The sequence below is a fragment of the Tachysurus vachellii genome, chromosome 2, assembly GCF_030014155.1.
Source record: "Tachysurus vachellii isolate PV-2020 chromosome 2, HZAU_Pvac_v1, whole genome shotgun sequence".
In the NCBI taxonomy this organism is placed as follows: domain Eukaryota; kingdom Metazoa; phylum Chordata; class Actinopteri; order Siluriformes; family Bagridae; genus Tachysurus; species Tachysurus vachellii.
Genome location: NC_083461.1, coordinates 15,449,750 through 15,474,175, shown reverse-complemented (window position 1 = coordinate 15,474,175; position 24,426 = coordinate 15,449,750). Strand labels below are relative to the sequence as shown.

Here is a 24,426-nt window from a genome sequence, read left to right as displayed (position 1 = left end):
ATTTTACAGCAAGGAGCAAGCACTCTTACATTTACAAGCAGTGGCAACTTGGTGGACCTGGGATGTGAACTCATATCCTCCCAATGCATTTTTCAATATCCTAACCACTGAGCTACCATTGGAGGCTAATGTGAACATGAGTGACCAGCACAGCACAGAACTTTAACCCCAGTGAACATCCCTGGATTTAACTGAAACAGCAACTTGTGTCAGGCATCAGTACTCAGCCTCATTAATGTGCTTGTGGCCAAATGTGAACAAATCCCACAGCCATGATTGAAAAACTAGTCTTCTCAAAAGAGTAAAGGCTATTCTAGCAGAAAAGTGGGGACCAGTGCCATACTATTAGCCATGTTTTAGGAATGAGATGTTCAACAAGGTGGTATGGTTAAAAAAGAGCACTGTGCCTTTGATTTATGTAGCCATGTCATCTTTTCATTAAAAAATTAGTCTAGCTTTCTTCTGTCATACTGGTTTCATAATCAGTTACAAACATTCTTACAAGCAGTATGCACTAGAAAAATATTAAAGCTTCATCAGTGGGGAGCACATAGATTATGTGGACGCCCCAGGAAATATGGCACATTGGCCTATTCCATCTGGCACAAGCCCTGCTCATGGGACACATTGTTCGTTTGTTGTTCGTTCTCTGTATCCAATTGTGATATCAGAGGAACTCGGGAACTGCTCTTGGATGGTTCAAGACCTAACTCCATGGAAGACCCTACAAATTTTTTTGAAGAGATGATCACTGCTCGGTTGTCTGGGTTAGAAATCAATGACTAGCTTGTCTTCACAGGCCATGTAGCAATCTCTTTATTTTTTTGGTCCAGTCTATGTACTATTCAGTGGATCAGACAGTATCAGAATACACAGCACAGCTCCTTAAATAAAATACTGCCCAGTCTAACAGATTACACTATTACACCACTGCATTACCCAAAATGTGGCAGCATGTCTGCGTTTTCCAGGCAAGAATTGCAAACCCATTACACCCCTCATCACCTCAGTCCACTTTCTTTCATTAGTAAAGCTGCTGGCATCTAATAGATTTTGACTTTCCAATTTAAAAAATATATATGTGTTACTGGGAACTTGCCATTTTTGGATACAGGATACTGCACTATGACCAGTTTCTTGGCTGCTTTTTTCTCTTCTAAGTATGCGTAAGATTATATGGGATAATGTTGATTTAGATCCCTAACAAAAGCTGACACTGGTAATTCTAATGATTTCTTTTGAAAGTCTCCATTTGATATTTCACAAATATAACTGATTAGAATTTTAAGTTTGTCACAGTCAAATACAGTTTGTTAAAAATTGTTGTTTATGTTTTCGTTTTTTTGCAGGATGCTGGAATATTCGCTCAACCTGCAGAATGTCAGTTTCTCTGCTGTTCGTACTGTCAGAGTGCTCAGGCCTCTACGAGCGATCAACCGAGTACCCAGTGAGTATTGATATTACTAACCTATTCTACCCTGTACTCAGTGTTTTATAGTTCTGTATATCTGCAAAATTTCAGCTCTGTGGTAACTACACAGGATCTGAATTCATCTGAATTTAGTGAATCTTCCCACAGTTCTACAGTAATAATCCCATGCCTCCCAAACAGCAAGTCAACTAACTAGAGCACATTTTTTTCTCCCAGCCAGAGGCACAGCAGCTATTTGTGTTTACTGTTGTCCAGGATTTCCTGCTTTCTAGAATTTCCGGGCTAGAGTTTAATAGATTATATCTTTGATTCTGTCAACCATGCTGAAATAGTATAAAGTTGTTGTTTTTTTTTTGTTAGTCTACAAAATCCAAGGAGGTAGAAAATTATTTTTTTTGTATTAGCTTTGTTTACTAACTACTGTATATTAAAATATATAGTATATCTAAATTTCTATTGTGAAATACAGGAATAGTATTTAGTCTGTAGTCTGGTAGTTTGTGATGCATAACTAGCACTGTTCTTACTCAGCTGTACTCACTCACTTCTGTTGATGAAGATGCTTGCATGCAGAAACAAAAATAATCTTTCCACACAACACTGACAATCAAATGTGTGCAAAAACTTTAATTAACTGGATCAAATCATACATGATTGCAGTTTAGTACATCCACAGGTACACTTGTTACTCTTATAACATAGCATTGCATTTCTTCATCCAGCGCACATGGATACTTATGTCAAAATCAACACTGCCACCAAAATTAGTCCACAACCACAAATAATGCTAGCTAGCTGCACTAGTTATATCACCTGTCTTCCCAGGCTAGCCATATAACGGTAAGCATTCAGCAGCAGAGTAGCCGCAGCATGTGTGGCTCATATTCTTTTCTGTTACACTGTTAGAGACCTAGCCTGGTAAAAGGCAAGCAGGCACTTCCTTTTGTTTCATCCAACCATGTATGAACTACATAAATACATCCGCTAACATTAAGTTTAAAATAATTGACTTTACGTGAAACCAGTTTACTTAAATATACTTAATATGTACAGTACTAGCACAGATGGTAGCCACACATTCTTTCTGCCTTAGATTTGTGAATGATGACATATTACACAGCAGTGATGACACCCGCATCCAAAAAGTCATGCCAAATCCAACACAAGCAGCTCTGAGTGTAAATAGTTGTAGGACTTTTAGTGTGTCTCACAGCATCTCAGGAATGGTATGACTTTAAATAGTTTCATGTGGCTAATTCGTCCATGGGTGGTAACATTCATAATTAAAAAGCAGTAAAGCTCAGTTAAAATGCTGTGACTGACCCAGCTAGGATTTTGATTAATTTCCTTGATTTGATTTGTCATCTGTCTGACTCACCGAATACTGACCCAGCCAAGTGTTTTTTTTTACCAGTGCTCCATCAGCACAGAGTAAATTTCTTATAAACTTTATGCCTGCCTCAATCCCACTATCTGTCTAGTACAGTGTGAGACATTTCCACGTCCTACCCGAGCAAAGAGACAATCAGTGTCACTTTAAGCCCAGCGGTCCTGACGTAGCACACATAAGTGTGATGAGTGAAGAGTTTAAAAGTGGGGGCACAGCATAGTCACTTCTCCCTGTACTACTGCATAATTAATGCTTATGTCAATCAAAGGTGCGGGGGCAAGCCAAGTGGGAGCAGGCAACCTTATTTGCTGTTCAAGAATCACTTAGGCTAATTAAAGGATTAATGGTGGAATTAATTTGGAAATAATTTGTACATCACCTGCTGTGGAATGTTAATTGAAAAGTGGGAGTTGTAGGGTTGTTCCCATGAGTCCCATGTGTCATTATTTTGCTTATTTTAAGATCTCTAATCAAAATATGGGGCAATGTAATAGGAGGCAAACTCACACTATCCATCATTTGGCTGTCCAACTCAAAGCAGAGGCAACTAGAAAGCTAAATGATTGATGTATACTACAGGACCCATAGGGATTCACACATGCTAAAAAAAGTGCTCCTCTGTTTATGTTCCTTAGATGCTCTTAATGGCTTTTATGAATTATGAGTTTAGTGTCTCTTTCTGTGTCTTTACCTTCACCTTTATATTTTCCGGTCCTCTGTTCTGCTGTTGTTCTCCATTTTGCTGGTTTGATTGATGAAGGTGTAAAACAACCTGCCAGTCACAAATCAGAATACCGCCGAGCAGTGCAAGCCACGAGATCCTAGCAAGCTCTTATTTCTGGCCATACCCAAGAAAGCTTTAACATATTTGCCTGGTCTGCAAATGCCTGTCAGGGGAGTTCTCTGGCTTAATCTGCATAACGTGTGGATTTGCCTGTCTGTAGAAACTGCCCTTCACTACAGTAACACCCAGGCAGGATTTAGCTAGGTGTGTATACTTGGAGGGCAGTTGGAGGTTGATTGGAAAATTCCCAGGGGCATTTGCTTGTGACCCAGTATTATTTGGCATGAAGCAAAGTGCCACAGTCAGCATGTGGCAGGAGCTATGGAATGGTAGGAAGCTTGACAGTAATTGGGAGAGTGGACATGCAGATTGATGCAAGAAATTAGAGCAGTAATAAAAGGACCTAACCCTCACACTTCCCACTTATTCAGTTATTATTACATTTGTACCTGTCTGTGATATTCTGTAATGAATTCAGTTGGTTTATTTTCCAAAATAAAAAGAAACTAGTAGCCTAATGAATGAACACTCTAAATATATCTCACAGCAGCTCTTTAACGTTTGTATTAAATAATTTATAAAATTAATGATGTTTTATGTCAGGCAAGCTTTATAGCTGACTTCTTGCTTGCATGTAATCAAAAATCTCTCGACTTTTTTGTTACTTCCCATGGAATACCAGTAATCATGCTCTAGTCTCAGTCGGATTTGAACCAAAAAATATTTGTTTATTCTTAATGTATTCATTTTCAGTTATATCCAGAGCGTATACTGTGTTAACTGTTACTGTTACTGTGTTGAGAGAGAGAGAGAGAGAGAGAGAGAGAGAGAGAGAGAGAGAGAGAGAGAGAGAGAGAGAGAGCAAAGCTACGGTAAAGACAAGAAAATCAAGCTAGAATTACTAAGAGAAAAGGCCTGTTAGATGTCATATATTTGGTAATGTGAATATATAAATCAATACATGATTACTGTGGCACGGTGGCTTAGTGGTTAGCACGTTTGCCTCACACCTCCAGGGTTGGGGGGTCGATTCCCACCTCCGCCTTATGTGTGTGGAGTTTGCATGTTCTCCCCGTGCCTCGGGGGTTTCCTTCAGGTACTCCGGTTTCCTCCCCCGGTCCAAAGACATGCATGGTAGGTTGATTGGCATCTCTGGAAAATTGTCCATAATGTGTGATTCCGTGAGTGAATGAGAGTGTGTGTGTGCCCTGCGATGGGTTGGCACTCCATCCAGGATGCCCGATGACGCCTGAGAGAGGCACAGGCTCCCCGTGACCTGAGGTAGTTCGTATAAGCGGTAGAAAATGAATGAATGATTACTGTTGGTATATAGTTTGTGTATCACAAGCACATCCATTTTCACCATGCTTAACAGGCATCAGATTTGTGTCTTTCCAAACTATATTATTGTTATTTTATAATATATTATTAAATTACTGTTAGAAAGAGTGAAATCTTTCGTAAAGTGTGTTGGATCTTTGGTAGTACATGGACTTCTCTGTCTGATTAAGTGATGCATTTGAAGGAAAGTTTTAATGTATTCATTTTAAAATATTCATTTAAGTATTGCTTTAATACTGCTTAATCTACAGACCAGCAGAAAATATATTCTGTATGTTAATCCTGTATGATTTTAGTTCCTTCTCTGCCTGCACTTTTGATATTAGGCTGTTTGGCATATCCGAATAACTAAAAAGTGCAGATTCTCCCATGGGAATCTTTCAACTGCTGCACTGGGACCTCCACAACCCTGTCTCCTGAAATGGCTTTTTAAGGCAATGTATAAGCTAGGAAAGGATATTTAAAGGTCTTTTTCAAGTATTTCTCAATATGTTTTATCAAGGGATTTTCAGAGACACATTTTAGCCAAATGAAAGCAGAAGTAACCTTTTCATACCTATCAGCTTGTATTCACAGTGCACTTAATGTGATAGAGAATCTCTTTTGTGAAAGCAAGATATGACATAACATCTTTCAGTTAACAGTTTTGCCTCCGCCATCTTAGAAGATCAATAAATAGACAAGATTAATGATTAAAACCTTTCTGTAAACATTTCTGGTATACTAGTGCATGGACAGGACTTCAGAAATCATTTACGATAATACGACTCAATATAGCCAATTATGAAATTATATTCATTTGGTCAAACATTGGTCAATTATTAATAGTCTATAGAATATATTGCATTATAGTAATAAATGAAAGATAGTAGTTAACTGGATTTATTATTATGGATGTTATTAGGGCCATAAACAGTTACAGTGTCATTCAGCACAAACAGGGTCCAAAAAAAGGATGATGGTGAAAATGTCAAAATAAGATGCCTCCATAATAGCAAGCTGGAGTGTTTGAACTTCACTAAGCTTTCCTGGAACTAAACTTGAAATCAAGTTTATATTTGCTCTTTTTTATTACGAAAAAACTCATTTCAGATGTATATTTTCTTCATCTAGTTTTGTCTTTCAAAAAATTTCTTCTTTTTATTGATTTGTAATTTAATACTTGGAATTGCTTTTTTTGGGGGGGGGGGTTTAATTGAATATTGATCTTTCAATATTTAGAGAGAACAGCATTTTTTTAATAGGATCTTTTTTGAAAGGAAAATTGAAAGGAAATAATTAACAGCGATGATTCAGTGCTTGTTAGATGCTCAGTGAATTGCTGTATTTGGGTGAATGCCTTAGATGTTTTGGTGTCACTAATGAGCAGAGTTCATACATTTTCCCTCTCAGTTCAGCAGATTAGCACTGATTGAGTATTACTGATGTTTGGGAGGTAATTTTCTTTACCCTTTACAATTATACTTTTTTTTTTACCTTAAATACATTTTTTTCCTAATAAATCCATGGACAGGCAAGAAGCCAACAGAAAATGAATCTATTTCTGTTACTTTACAGACTAGTGGAATTGTACAGACCAGTGCAATGTGTTAAATAATATGGCATGGCAGGAATGTGTGTCCTGGAAAGCCAACAAGGATCCATTATTATCATTTTTTTATTATTATTTTGGCTGCTGATAACACCATGCTATTTATTTTTCACTCATACCAATCCGAAATTGTAAGTTATAGCTGGCTGCAGTTGTCCCCTCACTTAGTCGAGGCTGCAAGGAGGTCTCGACGGATTGCACTTCTCCAGTGGCTTCTCCCAGAGCCCGACGTGAAATGATTGTCATTGTTTATACTCTACTCACCTTGCTTCACAAATCCAAGCAGGGCACACACAAGGCTACCAGAAGACATTATGCAGACTCAGCTCAGTGGATATATTCGCTCTGCTAAGAATTTTATGACATAGCATAAACATGTGGTCTACAATAATCCCTCATAAACAAGGACGTGTTAGAATACGGAGCATTGTGCATTTATTGAGCTTTTACAGGGCATGTGTTCAGGTGAAGCTGTTCCTTTGTATGCTTTATTGTTCTTGTTTTTTACAGACGAGTATGAAGCAAATGCTCTTCTTGTTGTGCAGGTATGAGAATCTTGGTGACTCTCCTGCTGGACACTCTTCCTATGCTGGGCAATGTGCTGCTGCTCTGCTTCTTTGTCTTCTTCATCTTTGGGATTGTTGGGGTCCAGCTGTGGGCCGGGCTGCTCCGTAACCGCTGCTTCCTACCTGTGAACTTCTCTGTGTAAGTGTACAGTGAAAAGTCTGTAATGTCTATAAAAATCTATAATCTTTTGTATAATTAAGCACATATATTGAAAAATAAATTTACACATGAATGGATGCAATGTCAACTCTAGTACTGTGATCTTTATGACTGCTTTCTGTAACAGAGCCGAAAAAACATAGCGTCATGTCTTGGCTTAACTGAATCCTAAACAGTCTCACAATGGTAATTACCTTTACATCAGATTTGTTCTAAAGTGTAAAATCACTGCAAAGCAATAAAAATTCCAGGTATCCATGTTCCCTGGATTTGTCCCAACAGGTAATTGAAGCTATTTGCACTGCTAATTTGCTGTGTCACTTTCACTCAGAGGCAAATATGTTTCAACAGACAGCCCAATTATGCTCTGTCAGAGCAAAGCCCCATTAGAGCTAGTCCTTACTGAGCCCCTCATACTGCAGAACTAGTTAGAACTTGGGCAAAATAAGAGATATTAGTGTCCAAATTTGATATGCAACTGGTAATAATGTACAAAATTGCTTCTTGCATGACAGAGTAACCAAGAGGCTGCAGCATTCGTTCCTAAAACAGCAATTTGGATCTCACACTTCTATAGGTCACAGTGTCCCCAAGGCACATCGTAAAGGTTATGTGTATACTGTACATGCTTGATAATTGTAGCTGCATGTGCAAGATAGAAAGTGTCGCCTGCTGTGGCAAGTTGGGTGAAACATTCACTTCTCATGGTCAGAGAAATGTATTTTCTTTCAGTCTCTGTTCTAGTTGCATCATCCTCTGGCTCACATATTGTCATATAGTTGACGTATGAGTTTCAGCATCAAAATGTTCTGCAGAACTTACTTTACCACAGCAGCAAAGTTTCAGCCTTATAGTCCAAAGAATTATTAGTCTGTTCTGAATGATTTTAAATTTGAATCGAACTGCCATGTTTAAACTTGATACACCATTTCTATGTACATCAGTCCTCAAAGCGTAGACCTGCCCAATTACTACGCCATTGACGATGAGAGCCCGTTCATCTGCTCTCTGATGGGGGATAATGGCATGCGCCACTGCAACTCCATTCCTAGGCTGCATGAGGAGGGTCTACAGTGTCAGCTGGACATGGGAGCCTACAATAACACAGATAACACCACATGTGTTGATTGGAACCAGTACTATACCAACTGCTCTGCTGGAGATGTCAATCCTTTTAAGGGTGCCATCAACTTTGATAACATAGGCTATGCCTGGATTGCCATTTTTCAGGTGAGTTTTCACTACAAATTTGTATAATTGTCAAACAATAGTCTCACTGAGCAAGACCAGGTTTGAACAAGGGTGAACTCACTGTGTCTCAGTAATGAAGGTTGTATACTAATACATGGCTTCTGTACTTCACCTCACTGACATTAAAATGCTGTTGTTGTTTTTGTCTGATACATTATTCTGAATTTAAACATAACATGATGCCACTTAGGGTTTTGGAAAAATCTGATGTTTTTGGAATACTGTAAGAAATACGATGACAGTGTTTAACCGTCCCCATTAACATTGTATTACCTTTGATCACAAATCAATGTAATCAATGTTTACATCATTTTTCAATGAACTATGGAATTAAATCGTGGTTATGTGCTAAAAAAAGTCTCAGTGGGAATGCTTGTTACATTTAGGAAGAAAAATTCAAATGGAAATCTGTTAAATATTTAGAATGCTGCCAAATACTGAGGGCCGAAAGGGGTCGAAGGCATAATCGTATCTTTGCAAGCTGCCAATTCTGTAGCCTGAAAGTCTAATGCCTTTAAAATGAATTGGTTGTCTGACAGCACCTTGTACTATTACTCTAAAGATCACAGGAGATTTGTTTCTTTTCTCCATCTGATTGTTTGAAGAGTAACAGATGGGATTAAAGAATTAGAGCATCTCTGCACTAGGATTCACCCCCCTGAGACTGCTGGTCTTCCAGGTCATGCTTGGGGATCTCATCACTGCTTAATGATGCATTTTTGAATTCAGAAACAACAGCTGCACTGTGCCATTTGTGTGCTGTGCTAAGGCTGACCAGAATATCAAATTTTTTTTTTACTAGATTAGAGATATGTAATGTACTGAACATATAATTGCATGAAAGCTGAATTATTTTTCTTGTCTTGCTTTAGGTCATCACCCTGGAGGGTTGGGTGGACATCATGTACTTTGTAATGGATGCACACTCCTTCTACAATTTTATCTACTTCATTTTCCTCATTATAGTGAGTGGCTTTCAACCCATCACACAGCTTTTGTGGACAGGATGTAGTGCAATGCCTACCACACACACAATGTACTACATGATTATTAATATATTCTATATATATAGATATTATGAATGTAACTGAATACACAATATTGTTTGGATTATATTAATAGTATTTATTCAATATTAATATAACACTGTAGCATCGTGCTACACCCTTATTAGGTATACACTGATCAATATTCATTAATAGATTAGGTATAAATATATATTTTTAAATGGGGCAGGCTCATAATTAAATGTTGCATATGTATGTCAACAGATACATGTGCTGGATAGAGTAAGAGTGCTATTTGTGCAAGGGGTAATGTATTAGCTGTAATGTATTTAATGCTAAACACTCGGTCAATTCCCTGCCTAACCCTTTGAGCTATTCTATTCGATGAGAGGTATTTAAGAATAAGTACCAGCAATCACTTACACTTCTTGAGTATTATGAGCCTTGATTGCTCTGTAATGCCTAGTATCTGCATAATGTATTCATACTAGAACATATTCCTAAATTGTGCTGAAACTGCTATTAAGTTTTTGACAGTAGCCATCTCTCTCTCTCTCTCTCTCTCTCTCTCTCTCTCTCTCTCGCTCTCTCTCACACTCAAGGTGGGCTCATTTTTCATGATCAACCTGTGCCTAGTTGTCATAGCCACCCAGTTCTCGGAAACTAAACAGCGCGAAAGTCAGCTGATGAAGGAGCAGAGAGTGCGATTTATGTCTAATGCCAGCACACTAGCCAGCTTTTCAGAGCCAGGTAGTTGCTACGATGAGCTCCTCAAATACCTGGTTTACATTGTCCGAAAAGCCACCAGGCAGTTAGGCCACCTTACTAGGGCAGCTGCTCGTCGGGCAGGCATCAAGATATGCGCCTCACCTGCCCTTGAACCTCCAAATGCAAAGAGACGACGGCATAGGAAGCGGCAGAGCTCCATTCATCACCTTGTGAACCATCACCATCACCACCACCATCACTACCATCTTGGTAATGGGAATATCCGGAGTGACAGTGGCCAAGAAATAGAGGTGGCCTCTCTAAACAGCAACAGGAATGGTGCAGGAACAGGACGTCTTACTCTCCCTACCATTATGCCTCTGCAGGACCCTTCCCCTACTTGCTCTACAGCTCTGGGCTCTAGCAGTGCCGAATCAATCCACAGCACCTACCACACAACCTGCCACTTGGAGCCACATTGTGCCCCCACATTAGGCCATCCAGTGCTGCAGGCCTACAAGAGGAACTCTGTGCCATTTGCTGCACCAGTGCATAAGAACTATCCAACTCTGCAGCCTTGTGTAGCCCTGGAACAGCTCAGGCAGAGGGCGCTGGATCCAGGAGGAGCCTGTTGCACTGCCAACATCCTCAGCAACCTCAACATACCTCCAAACCCTATCAACACATCCCAGTGCCTACTGGACACACAAGGGCCTTCAGGTAAATGAACAAATCAGGATTATTTCTTTTATTAGTTTCTGTCCATTCTTTAATGTCAACTGTTTCATTGAAACTTGCTTTTCTATGTTTAAAGACTCATCATGTACCAAATACATTCCAGGGAACTCCTCACGCAAGCTTTCCAATGCCAACTACAGTGGTACGAATTTGGATGCTATGCTGACGTTTGACCCCGAGACATGCCCCTACTGTATTAAATCACTGGGAAATGATTCAGAAGGAACTGAAGCGAATGAGACCGCAGACTCAGACAGCGAGGGAGTGTATGAATTCACACAAGATGCACACTATCGGGATGGCAGAGACCCCAATAAGAAAAAGAAATTTACATTAGGGGCTCGGGCAGCAAAGGTAGTGCACTTCTGGAGACTGGTGTGTGAAACATTCCGCAAGATTGTTGACAGCAAGTATTTTGGACGAGGCATCATGATCGCCATCCTCATCAATACCCTCAGTATGGGAATCGAGTACCATGAGCAGGTTAGTGCTTCTCAAACTAATATAAACCTGCCATGTAGCTTTACTGCCAGCAGATGTGAAGATGTGTTAAAAGCAGAGAGGTGCATCTAAAATCTTACTTGTTCATCCTGGTAAGGATAAATTGCTATATTGACAGGACATGATGGAGTGACAGTTCTGATGTGATGAGTTGACTGACTTGTGTTGCACTTGGAAAACTCTGTTCATGGTGTCACATTCCAACAGTTTCATGGTTACTTCAAATTCAGAGTAAAATGCATTTCAGTCTCTTTTTGGCTGAGCAAATAGTGTGATTTTCTTGTAGCCAATCTCTCTTTCATCTTATAATGACTACGTGATAAATACTGACAATGTAAAATATTTTATGTAAATGTTATTATCAAAATTAACTTTCTAAAGTCCTATATGGGTTTGACTACATGTACACGGGAAGGTGTGTACAGGAATATCTCTGGGATGCTAGTGCTCCAAATCGGTCATGTCAGTAATTTTTTTAAATGACTGCAGATACTCTTGCATGTGATTATTATTCTGTATTATACCTTCTTTAAACACAGTGGAAATTATCCTAGGCAATATATCTCTTGTCCAAAATGACATGTTGGTAAAGATTCTGTGGGTTCCTCTTCAGTCTAAAGACACTCTAAGAAACACTCAATATTTTCTGTTGTCTCCTGAGAAAACCAAATGAATGAAGTATTGACTGAACTTAAAGAGCAGAACAACGAAATTTAGACACGGTTTAAAAGGACTCTTCAGAGAAACAGTGCTTCTAGGAGTTTTAGGTATGATTTGAGTGCCTAGCACAGGTAAAGCCAACTGAAATGTTATTGTCATATAACCTATTAATGATTAAGCACAATTTATGTGGCCACAAGTTCTGTTAACATGCATCTATAACAAATAAAATATTTATTCACATAAATACCAGGTGTATGTATCAGGTACCGTATAAAATTATAGTTGGTCAAACATGTATGAACACACGTATGCATTATCCTATCCCACAAAACTCCTCCAGCACCATACTGAACAGTCATATTTTCAAAAACGTTTACTGTATGTGGAAACAGGAGTGTGATTATGCAGCGGTTTGAGAATAGAGGGTTGAGCCGGGAAAAGCGATTCCTAAGGATCTAAAGATAACAGATGCCACTTTGTGGCTGAGGCTGGTGGAGCTCTTGAGCTCAAGGTTTCTGGACTGGTTATGTAAATCCGTAGTCTGTACTACTGATCTTTGACATGCTTTGCAACTGAACTGAGCTGTTCCACAACTCCTAAGGTGACCTAATTGTACAGCGCTCCCTTAGAAACACCAATCTTACAGCCACCTGATTGACATAGCCTAAAGTAACTCAGAACCCTTGAGTTAAAGATCTCCACCAGCATCAGCCTTCCAGTGATGGGGATTACAGATAGGTGCCACTGCACCCGGCACCGGTATAGATCCTTACCACTCACTTTATCCAGCTCCACCCTCTATTATGAAGCCAGAACTCTCCCATGCCCCTGCTTCCACATTTGATTAACAGCCTGATACTGTGAGACTGTGATATTTTTAGACAAGCTTATCACACTGTGAAAAGTTCACACCCCTACTGCATCCCGAAATGACAGAGCAGTTTCTCTAAAATGGAAGAAGGTCAGGATGAACAAACTTGACAAACTACATAAAAGACACGAGTACTAAATTAATTTCCTGTGTCACAGAACATCGAAGAATTAAACATGTCCTTGTTCCACTGTGTCCTGCTATAGGTATGTGTGTGTGAGTGAGACGAATAGCAGCAGGTAATACATCTCTCATCTTCTTAATGGCTTGTGGGATGACACACTGCTGAGAAATGAAAGGTCTTCCTTTGTTACGAAAAAGAATGAGAGTTATGTATGAATCTTATCATTATAATAATAAAATAACAGACTCGTCTGTAATGCATCGCCTACATTTAAAAATTTAGACAACACAACGCCTCACACTTTCAAAGGTCCTCTCAGGAACATGATTCACACCCCAGCTGACTGTGGCAGCAGTTCAATAACTTTCTCACTCAACAGAGAGACGCAATGCTCTGATTATTCAACTAGCAAAGGCTTCAGGCTTTAGTACTTGTACTGTAGGTGACACTTGATAGATGTTTGTGCACAGATGGAGTTCTGATCTGCACGCTATCAGCAGTTTCTTTCTCTCTGCCCTTTGTATAACTTTTCCTGAGGCTTTGGAATTCCAGGCTTTTCACGCATCTTATGCTCATGTTGTTTACTGTAAAGGAGTAATTTGGTCCATGCAGGCAAAGGAGCACAAGTGTGAAGGCTGAATTGATGAGAGGACAGCCGAGCCACATCTGAAACTCATCGTCCCGTGTTTACACAGTGTGCTCGCATGCCTTGCAGTCTTCCACATCGCCCCGGGGGCATGCACCGTGGTTCGTTCGTGCCCACTTGCTGCTTGAAGTTGCTGCCCAGAGCTTGGATGCAAACAGAGAGGAAAATTATCTGCTTTTCACAGAAGTTTGACATTCTGATAAATGTGCTGTTTTTTTCCCCCTTAGTCTGAAAATTGTTCATTCTTGAACAAGAAAACATCCATCATTCTCCTGACTTATTCTAATATGAATCATATTTAACAACTGCTTTCCATTTTAATCTCAGAAGTCACAAGCATGTGAACTTTTGAACCTTCCATGAATGCTGGTTAACTGGACGGACTAGTGTGCGAGAGCGTGTGACTTCTTGTTGAGTAAAAGTGCTGGACCTGAAAGAGCAATGTGAGCTCATGCTCTTCACTGGCTTTGCTATGCTCCTGTGGAGCTAGTGATAGCCTCAGGGAAGGCAGCACGCACACATGGATGGTGTTTCCCTTCGCTGTATCTCCTCTAGTGTTGACTGCTGGAGAAATCTGGCAGAGAAGCTGCCTTTATCTTGTGGCCCATCTGGAAAACGGGAGAAGGCCTAAAGAAGGAATGTGGATTTACAAGGTTACTTGGGTTCTTTGACCTAGTCCCTGAGCAAATAAAACTTGATGCCAACCTGCCTAATTGCATCTGTTCTCTTTAACTGTCCTGGAGTTTTTATTGCTCTCATTTTTACTGGCCCAGTCTTCTTATCACTGCCTTTTCTTGTTATGCTTGTTGGCTTGGATTAGGATATGGCCCTGTGTTCTCCTGTGGAGGACTCTTTTAACCTCTGTTAAGCAGACAATTGATTGACAGTGACCTAAGAGCTTTGTTCCTTTGAGTTTTTTTACATCATGCATCACATCTTCTAGGAACACTGTTTTCCTTAAGGCCAGGCTTTTCATCAGGATGCTAGCAGGGTGACCACTTGTAAAATTAGCTGTTTTGTTGGAACAACATTTACAGTATTTTCTGCTTAGTAACTTCTTAGTATGTTTTTTTATTTTACAACTGATTGATACTATTTATTGATACTTTTTTGTCAGTATGAGCTTATGTATGAGGAAGATGGTAGATAGCACTTCTGAGTATCTTTACTCAGAAGTCTTTAAGTAGTTTTTAAGAACTAGTGAGAACTTAGTGAAGCAGGGTTAATGTATTTATCGATAGAGACTTAAAAGCACTCTTGTACATCGCTCTGGATAAGGGCGTCTGCCAAATGCTGTAAATGTAAATGTAAATGTAAGAAAAAAATAAAAGAGAACAGATCAGAGTAAATTAGTTCACTTGTATATGCTAAGTGCCCAGAATTTCATTTCCTACTACAGCTGAAGCTTGCAGATACACGCTGAGGTTTACAGTGGTTATCTACTTTCCCACATATTACAAGCACAAAGATTAATAGCCTGTTTCCTCCACTACAGTGAATATAACTTTAATTTAAATAAAATGCTTTTATTATGCTTGGACTGTTGTAATTTTATCAGCCGGGGATCTCTGCATTCGTGCCCTGGCTGTAGTACTGGCTGTTACGTGTTCCCTCATGCTTAATGCAGAACAAGGCTCATATTTGTTGGGTGCCTGTTAATGATACTGATTACAGCAGCAATTTGTGAGACCACTTTAATGCATGAGCAAAAGCCTTTAGTGTCACTACAGACAGAAGGCTTCACTTTCTGACACACTCTGTGATCCTGTTATTATGAGTGTAACCTCCCGATGAGCGATTTTACTGGCTATTATTGATAAAACTTGTGCACAATAAAGAGAGCAGATTTTATAGCGTACATAATTTAATCTGCCTGGTTAAGACACTATTACTTCATTATTATATCCTTATTGTATTTATTTTAAAGATTCCGCTTCCACACTAACAAGGTTAGCTAGCTAGCTTCTCCACTCTTGGTCCACTGATGTCACTGAGTGACTTTTTGGTGGCACGGATGGCATATATATTTGAATTATTAACTATTTCGCTCCCTAAAGCTTCAGAAGCACATTGCATACACAGTTGATGCAAGATTTTGTCAGATTATCAATGAAAACTTTGTTGTACTTAGTTTAAATTTTTACTAATGGACAAAAAGTTATTCGCCATTCAGAGATGGCATACAGTAGATTCATCCGGCCAACATAATATAATAGGGTCTTAAATAATAATAATAATAATAATAATAATAATAATAATAATAATAATAATAAAATAACAATAGTAATATTCAAGGTGTTATTTTTTACATACACACATCTCCTTAGACTTTGCAAATAAATAACTAAATTAAAAATAAGAAATTGAAGTCTTAAATAAAGCAAAGAAGTCTCACCCCAGTATATCAAGGCACATCAGGAAAGCAGATGTATTTGTGTGTAGAACTTGTTTGCATGAGTTTTGTAATGTATGAAGCAGAGATGTGGGACTCGAGTCATATGACTTGACTCGAGTCAGACTTAAGTCGCAAATTTGAGACTTGAGACTTGCTTGACAAATATTAAAAAAAGACACGACTTGACTTTGACTTGACATTCATGAATTGAGACTTGATTCGGACTTGAGTTAAATGACTCGAAATAACTTGTTTTTCGTTTTTGTTTTATCTTTTTTGTCTATTTTGTTTTTAAATCTGTTTTTAAACGCACGCAAGAGCTTAATCTAACCACGTGACGCAGCAGGCAAGCAGAGGGAGCGCGCGCACGAACTAATAAACCTTAACAGTCAGGACGAAACATGGAAGGCGCTACACCAAAAATAATTAAGTTCAGGTACCGGGATTTTGTGCAAGATGAGAAGAGAAGAACAGCAGTATGCGACCACATCGCTCACAATTGAATGACAAAGTTCTATCAAATTAAATTTTTTGCAAGCGCAATGTAGTGTAAATGGTTGGTCACTGTTTATGTGGAAATGTCAGCTGTTTTGCAATAGCACTTATAATTGGTCTTCAGTGTTAGGCTTTGAGTGAAAAGCGTATGGATCGTTTATGGGGATACACATTATATATAAAAAACATAAATATAAAAATAAAAAACTTCGGAGTTGCAAGCAGAGCCATATTCTCGTCTCGCATGCACACGCACACACATTCAATTTAAAGGGATAGTTCACCCAAAAATAAAAAAATTCTTATATCCAAACCATTCATGAGCTCCATTCACTTCCATAGTATTCTTTTTTCCCACTATGGAAGTGAATGGGGCTCATAAATGGTTTGGTCCTCAAAATATCTACATGTGTGTTCATTAAAACAAAGACATTTATACAGGTTTGTAACATCACGAGGGTGAGAAAAAGATAACAGAATTTAGATTTTTAGGTGAACTTTCCCTTTAATTAATAAATTACACTCACTCCAATCATCTCTCTCTCTCTCTCTCTCTCTCTCTCTCTCTCTCTCTCTCTCTCCCCAATAGTTAATTCACTTTAAGGTTTGTGGGATTCAATAATTTACGTTTTTTGATTGACGTGATTGATTGTTGTTGTTATTCTGTTGTTAAAAAGGAAGGATCTAATTTAAGGATGTGTTCATGTCCCATTAAAAGGGAATGCCTGTTCAAAAAATGCCATTTGGTTGCATAGAAACCATTGTACTTTTTTATATATATACTTTTCCATGGTCTTCTGCCATGTTTGAGGCATATTGAAACTTTTCATGCTTTTATGTTGGCCTTATTTCAGTTACATTTACATCTGAGGCTTTGTAGTTTTGATTTTTATTCATTTTTAGATTTTTATTGTATTTACAACTCACCTGTATGTGGACACCTTTTAAAAATAAATGCATATAATCATTTTTGTTTCAAATAAAACTCTCATAGTCCATAAATACTGTAGATTTAACTTTGTTTAATATATACATTTAGTTAAATTATCAAACATCTGTATGACTTGTCAGTGACTTGCTTGACTCAAGCTACGACTTGACTTGACTTGCTTGACATAAAGCAGTGACTTGACTTGACTTGACTTGACACTCACAAAAATTGACTCGGACTTGCTTGAGACTTGAAGGTTAAGACTTGAGACTTACTTGTGACTTGCACATGTGTGACTTACTCCCACCTCTGGTATGAAGTAAGCTTAACTGACCAATTACAATACTGCCTGCAGTAATTACAGTATATAACAGTCCAACTACTAGATGGTTTAACATGCTGTTTGTAGAACGTCAGGCCCCTCCACTGACTTCACATCAATTCTGTTATTTCTCTCTATTTCTTTTTGAGGATTTTCTCATGTATTCCCTACAAATACTGCATCCACTTGTGCTTCTATAATGTTAAAGTGCATTTTTAAGACATTTTAGGTCTTGCCAGGATCTTTTGTGAAAAACTCCTTTATTCACTCAAATGCTGAAAAACATGAAGTAAGTTCTTGGACTGTGCCCATGTTTATAGATTTTACTGTAGGTTATCTGGGTCAAAGTCTTCAAACTGAATGAAAATAAGATTTTTGTATTTTTTCTAAAACTTCCCCTAGTAACTGTTTTGTATCAGAAATAGTTGTAGTGTAGCCCTATACATCTAAGCACACAATGCTGCAGAAACGTCTGCCTGTTTTATTGAGTGCATAAAGTTTTAGCTCAAATTAGGCTCATGAGGAATATGGAGATCTGGTATCATGTTTTGCGGTGGTGCAATAAGATGCTTCCAGGTGCTCCATCGAGACTGAAGCCTGCATAAAAATAACAGACTTTATAAGAGTTTCTCAATCCTCAACTAAAATAACTGCACACATCTTTAGTTTAACGGGAGTAATAAAGTGATCTGTACACAACGCAGTAAGGGTCTCCTGTATATGACCCTGAACATGCAGTAGGTGTGTTTTCACTCCGTAATCCATTTATTTATATTTTAAAAAATGAAAAGGTGAACAATTTGGAATTGTGGCTGATTCTGTTTTGTTTGAAGTTCTAAAGTTTGGAGACCTTTTAATTTCCTCAGTGTAAAAGCTCAGGGCTAAAGAGGAAACACTTTAATGAAGCAAATATGTGTCAGAACAAGTAGCCTAAAAGTGTGACATATTAATTAAACAGTAATTACCGACTTTGGCATAAAGAAAGCACTTCACCATGAATTTAACTGCACAGAAAATTGGTACAAGATTGTCACAAAAGTTCATTTAATCTGCATGTAAACATAATGTGGCATGCAGAGTATTGGGTCAGTGTGGATAACAGCATTAGCCAAATGTAAAAATGTTAATGTAAAATGATTGGAACAACCCATGTTGAAGGGTAAAAGTAGCCTAATGCTGAAACAAATCAATTCATATGGCATCATGGTCTATACACCCCAGAACAATAGATTACTGAACTGATTTATAGCTGTTTTTTAGTCAATTGTCAGCTGCTAAAGTTCCCCATTTCTCCACCAGTTATTTGCACTGGTTTCTCTTTCTCTGCAATCAGCCCTCGGATGAATGTGTACTGTATACAGACAAAAGGGCCACTTTGTGTGCTTTACATTACATGGTGCTTAATCCGCATGTATAGGCTTCTCAAAACTTCTACTGAACGAAGGTATAAAGTTTAATACACCTTGGCACTAATCGGACAAGTGTCTAGAACTACTGGAGGATAAACACCATGCCTCTGAAATACTGCATATTCCTTCAAACACATTAGTCCAAAATATCCATTGGCTCTTGGAGTTGGAGTGAGATTTGTTGACTGTGGAGGCTATGGTATATGATGTACATCATTTTCATACTCATCAATCAGTTCTCTGAGCCTCTTGTTCTCTGTGGGTGGTGATTGTCATTTCAGAAAAGAACACTTCCAAAGGGATAGATTTTTTTTTTTATTATCACGGAATAGAGGAAAGCAGTCAGGATAACTTTATATTGATGTGCAGTGACACTTTTCTGACAAGTGATGCTAAACCGGCAAAATGCTACACAGCAAAACAGAGCCATTGTTTTCTCATTTACTTTGACAAGCTAATTTCTGAATTTGCTGACTCCCAGTATTCAGTAATAAATTGAAAATTTTATGAAAATGTGTTGGGTATGTATCAGCCGCACAAAACATTATTTTATTATACAATGCAAGTAACAGCATTAATAGATATGTAAGTATTCAGTATCAGTAATGTATTTAGTCCATCAGCCTTCACTGGCACATAATGTCTAATTACAAGAGTGTTTTTCCCCACTCAGGTTTGCCAAGAGTCTCTGCAATTCTGAGCAATTTCAGATAATTGGATAATTAATTTGATTAGCATCAACATTCAAATAAAAAAACCTGTATATTGTATCGATATAATTTCAAATACTTCTGACTAGAATGTACATCAACTTTCCAACATAAGCTACTGACAGTGCTGGATGTAGGCCTGTTAGTAGGCAGGGTGTGGTTATTGTGAAAAGATCTAATTCTGGTTGTCTATGTTCTCCTTCCTGTTAACCGCTTTTCCTTTTACGGTCTCTTGATGGAATGCCTGTCTTTGTGCCAAAAATGTGGCACATGACTTTTGGCTCCACGGTACTTGTAAATGCTTGAAAGTTCAGTTTTAACATTGTCATTAGAGGGTTTGTCTTCAATAACCGCTTTACTCCTTCTCTCCATTTCCCGCTTACTGCTCTTCAGGATGGGGCTGTCATTGTGTTATTGCTGTTCTGGCTGAGCCGGCTTATGGTGGCATCTGGTTTGCATCAAGTGCTGGCGTGCTGGCAGGGGAGAAGCTGACGGTGCTCACGCTGGAATACACTGAGGATGATTAATACTGTATCCAATACTCTATCGGCCTCTAATCATTAGATCAGCCGCTTTGACTGTGATAAAGATGGCTAGTGTTTTTCAAGAGGTAATGTTTTTCAAGAGGTTTATAACTTGGGCGTGCTGACTTTTGCTCACTGTTTTTAGAACTGGACCCTCATGCCTTTACTCAGTGTAATCATATGAGCTCATTTGTTATCAGAATGCACTGTTATTTATTTACATCTCAAACCTCAAGGCCACAGTTGTGTTCGTTGCCTATTGCCTTTACAGCAGGATAATCTAGACGTTTCCCCTTCCAAAAAATAAGTACTATAACTACAAAGTCTCCGTATTGTCTCTGTGTGTTTGGCAGCAGAAAAGTAACAGTCCATCAGCGGTCTAAGGCTTGTCTGTTCATCCTTTATTTCTGTATTACTCACTCTGTGAAAATGTTCTCCACTCTATGAACAGCGGAGTAAACCCTTGTAAATCCCAACTTACCCACTGCTGGAGAATGCTGTGTTTCCCACAGTCATTTATGCAACCCAGTGCTGTGTGTGTTACCTTCATAAATAAGGGTTTTCTCTCAGTTCTCCAGTGTTCTTCTACACAACCCAAAACATATCGTGGCTTAAATAATTGCCTGTAGTTTTGAATTTTTTATGTGAATGTGTCATTCCCTGCAAGAGCATCTTTATTCCTGCCTCCCTTCTTTCTTCCTAAAGCAGTTACTGAAGATGTGGTTCTTAATTGTAAAGTCTTTGTATTTCTAAATATTCTTCAAAGTGTGACACAGGAGTCACAAAACTTTCTCTTCATTTATTGTTAAACAAATCCGTACAACAGAAATATATGAAGTTCTTTCATGCTTTTATTCTTCCTGGAAGTTGTCTTCAGCTCTCTGCACGCATGAGGGTTTTCTATGCTGATTTCTTCCAGTAAGGGGTCTTGATTTGAAGTGAACAGCTTCCTGCTGAGTGGACTGTGTGCCCAACATGTCAAACACTGCAGGACCTACAGTACAAACACAGCGGTTTCAGAGTTATTGGACCTTGACGCAAGCAATTGTTGCTGTTTTGGCTCTGGATATGAAATGAAATGATAATATCTAATATGAGGTTAAAGTGCAGAATTGTTTGAATTCAGTGTTTACTGGATGAATGTTGGGTGAGTCACAGCCATTTTTATACACACTGTATCATCTCTGTGAACTCAAAATAATAGCCAGATTTTAAATGTTCTTTCATCATGCAGTCTTTTGTGTGACCTGGCTGCTCTCTTCTCTTCTACAGGCTTCTCAGTGGTTTGCTTTTTGTGGTAAACCCTCTGAGATCATGCTGATGTCTTCTTGGTTTTTACGGTGACACAGCTATGATTACAGCCTGGCTTGGGTTTTTGATTTATTTAAAAGAATAATTTTAAGCCCAAAAGAATTTTTTCTTAACCAGAATGCAGTTGATCAGCCAAAACATATTTGGTGTTCAATTTTTCTTTCTTTTGTTTTGGTACTCCACTTATAAGGGACATATATCTACCAAGTAAGCTAAGAGCTACAAGCTAAGATCACTAGATTTGTGATGTACAGTAGGATCTGTCTGTTAAAGCAGTTGTGTGGTGGGGAAAAGAGGAAAATCGCAAATAAAAATGTTCAGCAAATGCTTTAATGTTTGCTAAGATTCGTGCGGTAGTGCTTTTTTCGATCTGGTCTGAAACGTTAACAATTTGGACACTAGCATTTAGCTCATGGCTGTGACTGATGTTTAACCTATATAAAGTGTATAACTTTATTTTGTCCTTATATTGAAAGACAGCATGTGAATCAGAATGTCATCTAGAATCAATAAAAGATGTTTGTTTTAAATCAATCTTGTGAAACGATTAAGGGTGTGAAGATACACAGCTGGATAAGAAATTAACAAGCAGTGTAAGTAGTTTAACACTGTGTACTGTAACTTAGCACACATTTTATTTCCAGTTCAGTCTTCTGAAATAACAAATAAAAAAGAAACTGTCACGAAATTAGGGTCAGCACCTCCATGGCTGAGGGTTCGAATTCACGCTGTGTGTGTTGAGTTTTCATTTTCTCCTAGTGCTTCTGGGAATTCTTGTGGGAACACCAGCTTCCTAACCAGTCCAAAGAAATGTTGTATGCTGATTGTCATCCATAATGGCCTGTAGTGTGTGATTGAGTGTGCTGGGCGATGAGTCTTATTCAATTACACTATATGTAGTAGTGGAGTCCCCGTTCAATTACACTACATTTAATGAACATTTAATGAAACTGTAGTTTTATATTAATGACTATACGAAATTCATCAATTCTGAAAATAAAACTTTAATAAATTCTCTCGGGATAAAAACACATTAGAGACAGTCACTCACAGTCAGTGTGTTTCTGTGGTATCCAGTGAGATGCAATGGCTGAGCTGCTTTAGTGGGAGATTTAGCACACACCTACCTCAGGACACACTCTTTAACTATTCTCAGCTTTGTGAACTTTTTATTTTTTTATTTTTTTTATTTGTGGGCGTTACTCAGTGCAATAAAGGCAAAAATAGTTAAATGTCCAATTTAATGACGGTTTAAAATGGTGTTAAAAGTGCAGACTGGGTTTTAAGGGAAATTTCTGGGGGCGTAGAATTGTTTGCACTTATTTTCTGAAACTATTTCCAAACATGTACTCTTGTTAGAAATTATGTCTGGCCCCTCAAGACTAGCATTATTAAAACTATTATATCTTCGGTAATTCTTGTTGACTTGTTTTGGAGAGATTTGATTAGCGTGAAGCTGATTGCTCAATGCAGCCTGCTTCTAAACTGAGGCTAAACTGTGTTAAACAACTGTGCTAAACAGTGAGGGAATGTGTTTACACTGATGTTATTAATCCTGCAGTGATAATTCTGTTACAGTTGTCACCAAATACAACATTTATTCATCATACATGCCCTGCCATCTAATGTATGCAGACTTTTAACCAACAGGCGGCTGCTTCTAATTTATGTATATCAAATGCTGTTATAATATTATTATGGATTTAATTGGTAGAATTCATAATCATTATATTTAGTAATCCTAGAGTACCGTATATCTACTGTTGAATATTATTTCTTATTTACTGATGTCTAACAATTCAGGTTAGAGCCGGAACAAAGTTCTTGTGAGTAGGTCAGTGTCCTTATACCGCTGACACACACTGAAACCTGCTACATTCTCAGAAAAGCTTTTTATGATGTAATGCATTGCAATATCATTCTCACTATCATATTGTTGTCATCCTCCTCTTCCTTGCATTAGAGTATTAGATATTCATTAAAAACTCCTACATTGAAAAAAAAATAAACATTCGTGGGCCTGGTTACATAGCATGATAACTGTGTGTGTGTGCATGTGTGTGTGTGTGTGTTTAGATAACTTATTACAAAATAATGTAAGTTCTGCTGCTGTCAGGAGCAACACGGTGAATTTTGTTATTAGGAGTCCGAGCACCAACAGTGTTGTAACCCTAATGTTTTGTAGATTCTAAGCATTAATTTGCATAATGTACAGTACCTATTTTTGTGAGCTAGTCTCAGGATTTTTGGCCTACTTTTTACAAAATATTTCAAGTAACTTAGCAGAGTGTGATTCTCAATAATTATTAAAAAACAAGTTTTATATCTGTGGACAATATGGTTTCCACTTGCCAGTCACTTCTAGGGAGACGGAGCCTAATCTGACTAACTAATTGAACTAACTAATTGGACTATTTTAAATAATTCTCGATTGGTTGCATAGTTTTGCAAAAAAAAATTGAGATCGTTTTCTAGTCAGAATTCGCTTTGCTGTATATGGGGATACTAGTCTGTAACTAGACTTTTGATGATGGCTTGATTACTTCAAAAGCATGG

General features: G+C 38.2%; 1 protein-coding gene across 8 annotated transcripts in view; it reads left to right on the top strand.

Annotated features, from left to right (window-relative positions):
- Window positions 1–24,426, top strand: part of cacna1g (calcium channel, voltage-dependent, T type, alpha 1G subunit) — a 179,507-nt gene that overhangs the window by 93,324 nt on the left and 61,757 nt on the right. For 4 of the 8 annotated variants that reach the window (XM_060858841.1, XM_060858827.1, XM_060858813.1 and 1 more), the window contains exons 5-10: window positions 1,350–1,447; window positions 7,084–7,243; window positions 8,209–8,494; window positions 9,388–9,480; window positions 10,125–10,950; window positions 11,072–11,451. In XM_060858841.1, the coding sequence (XP_060714824.1) occupies window positions 1,350–1,447; window positions 7,084–7,243; window positions 8,209–8,494; window positions 9,388–9,480; window positions 10,125–10,950; window positions 11,072–11,451 (1,843 nt within the window). Of the gene's footprint in view, window positions 1–1,349; window positions 1,448–7,083; window positions 7,244–8,208; window positions 8,495–9,387; window positions 9,481–10,124; window positions 10,951–11,044; window positions 11,452–24,426 lie in introns of all 8 variants that reach the window. The other 4 variants (XM_060858820.1, XM_060858834.1, XM_060858808.1 and 1 more) reach the window with 1 other exon arrangement.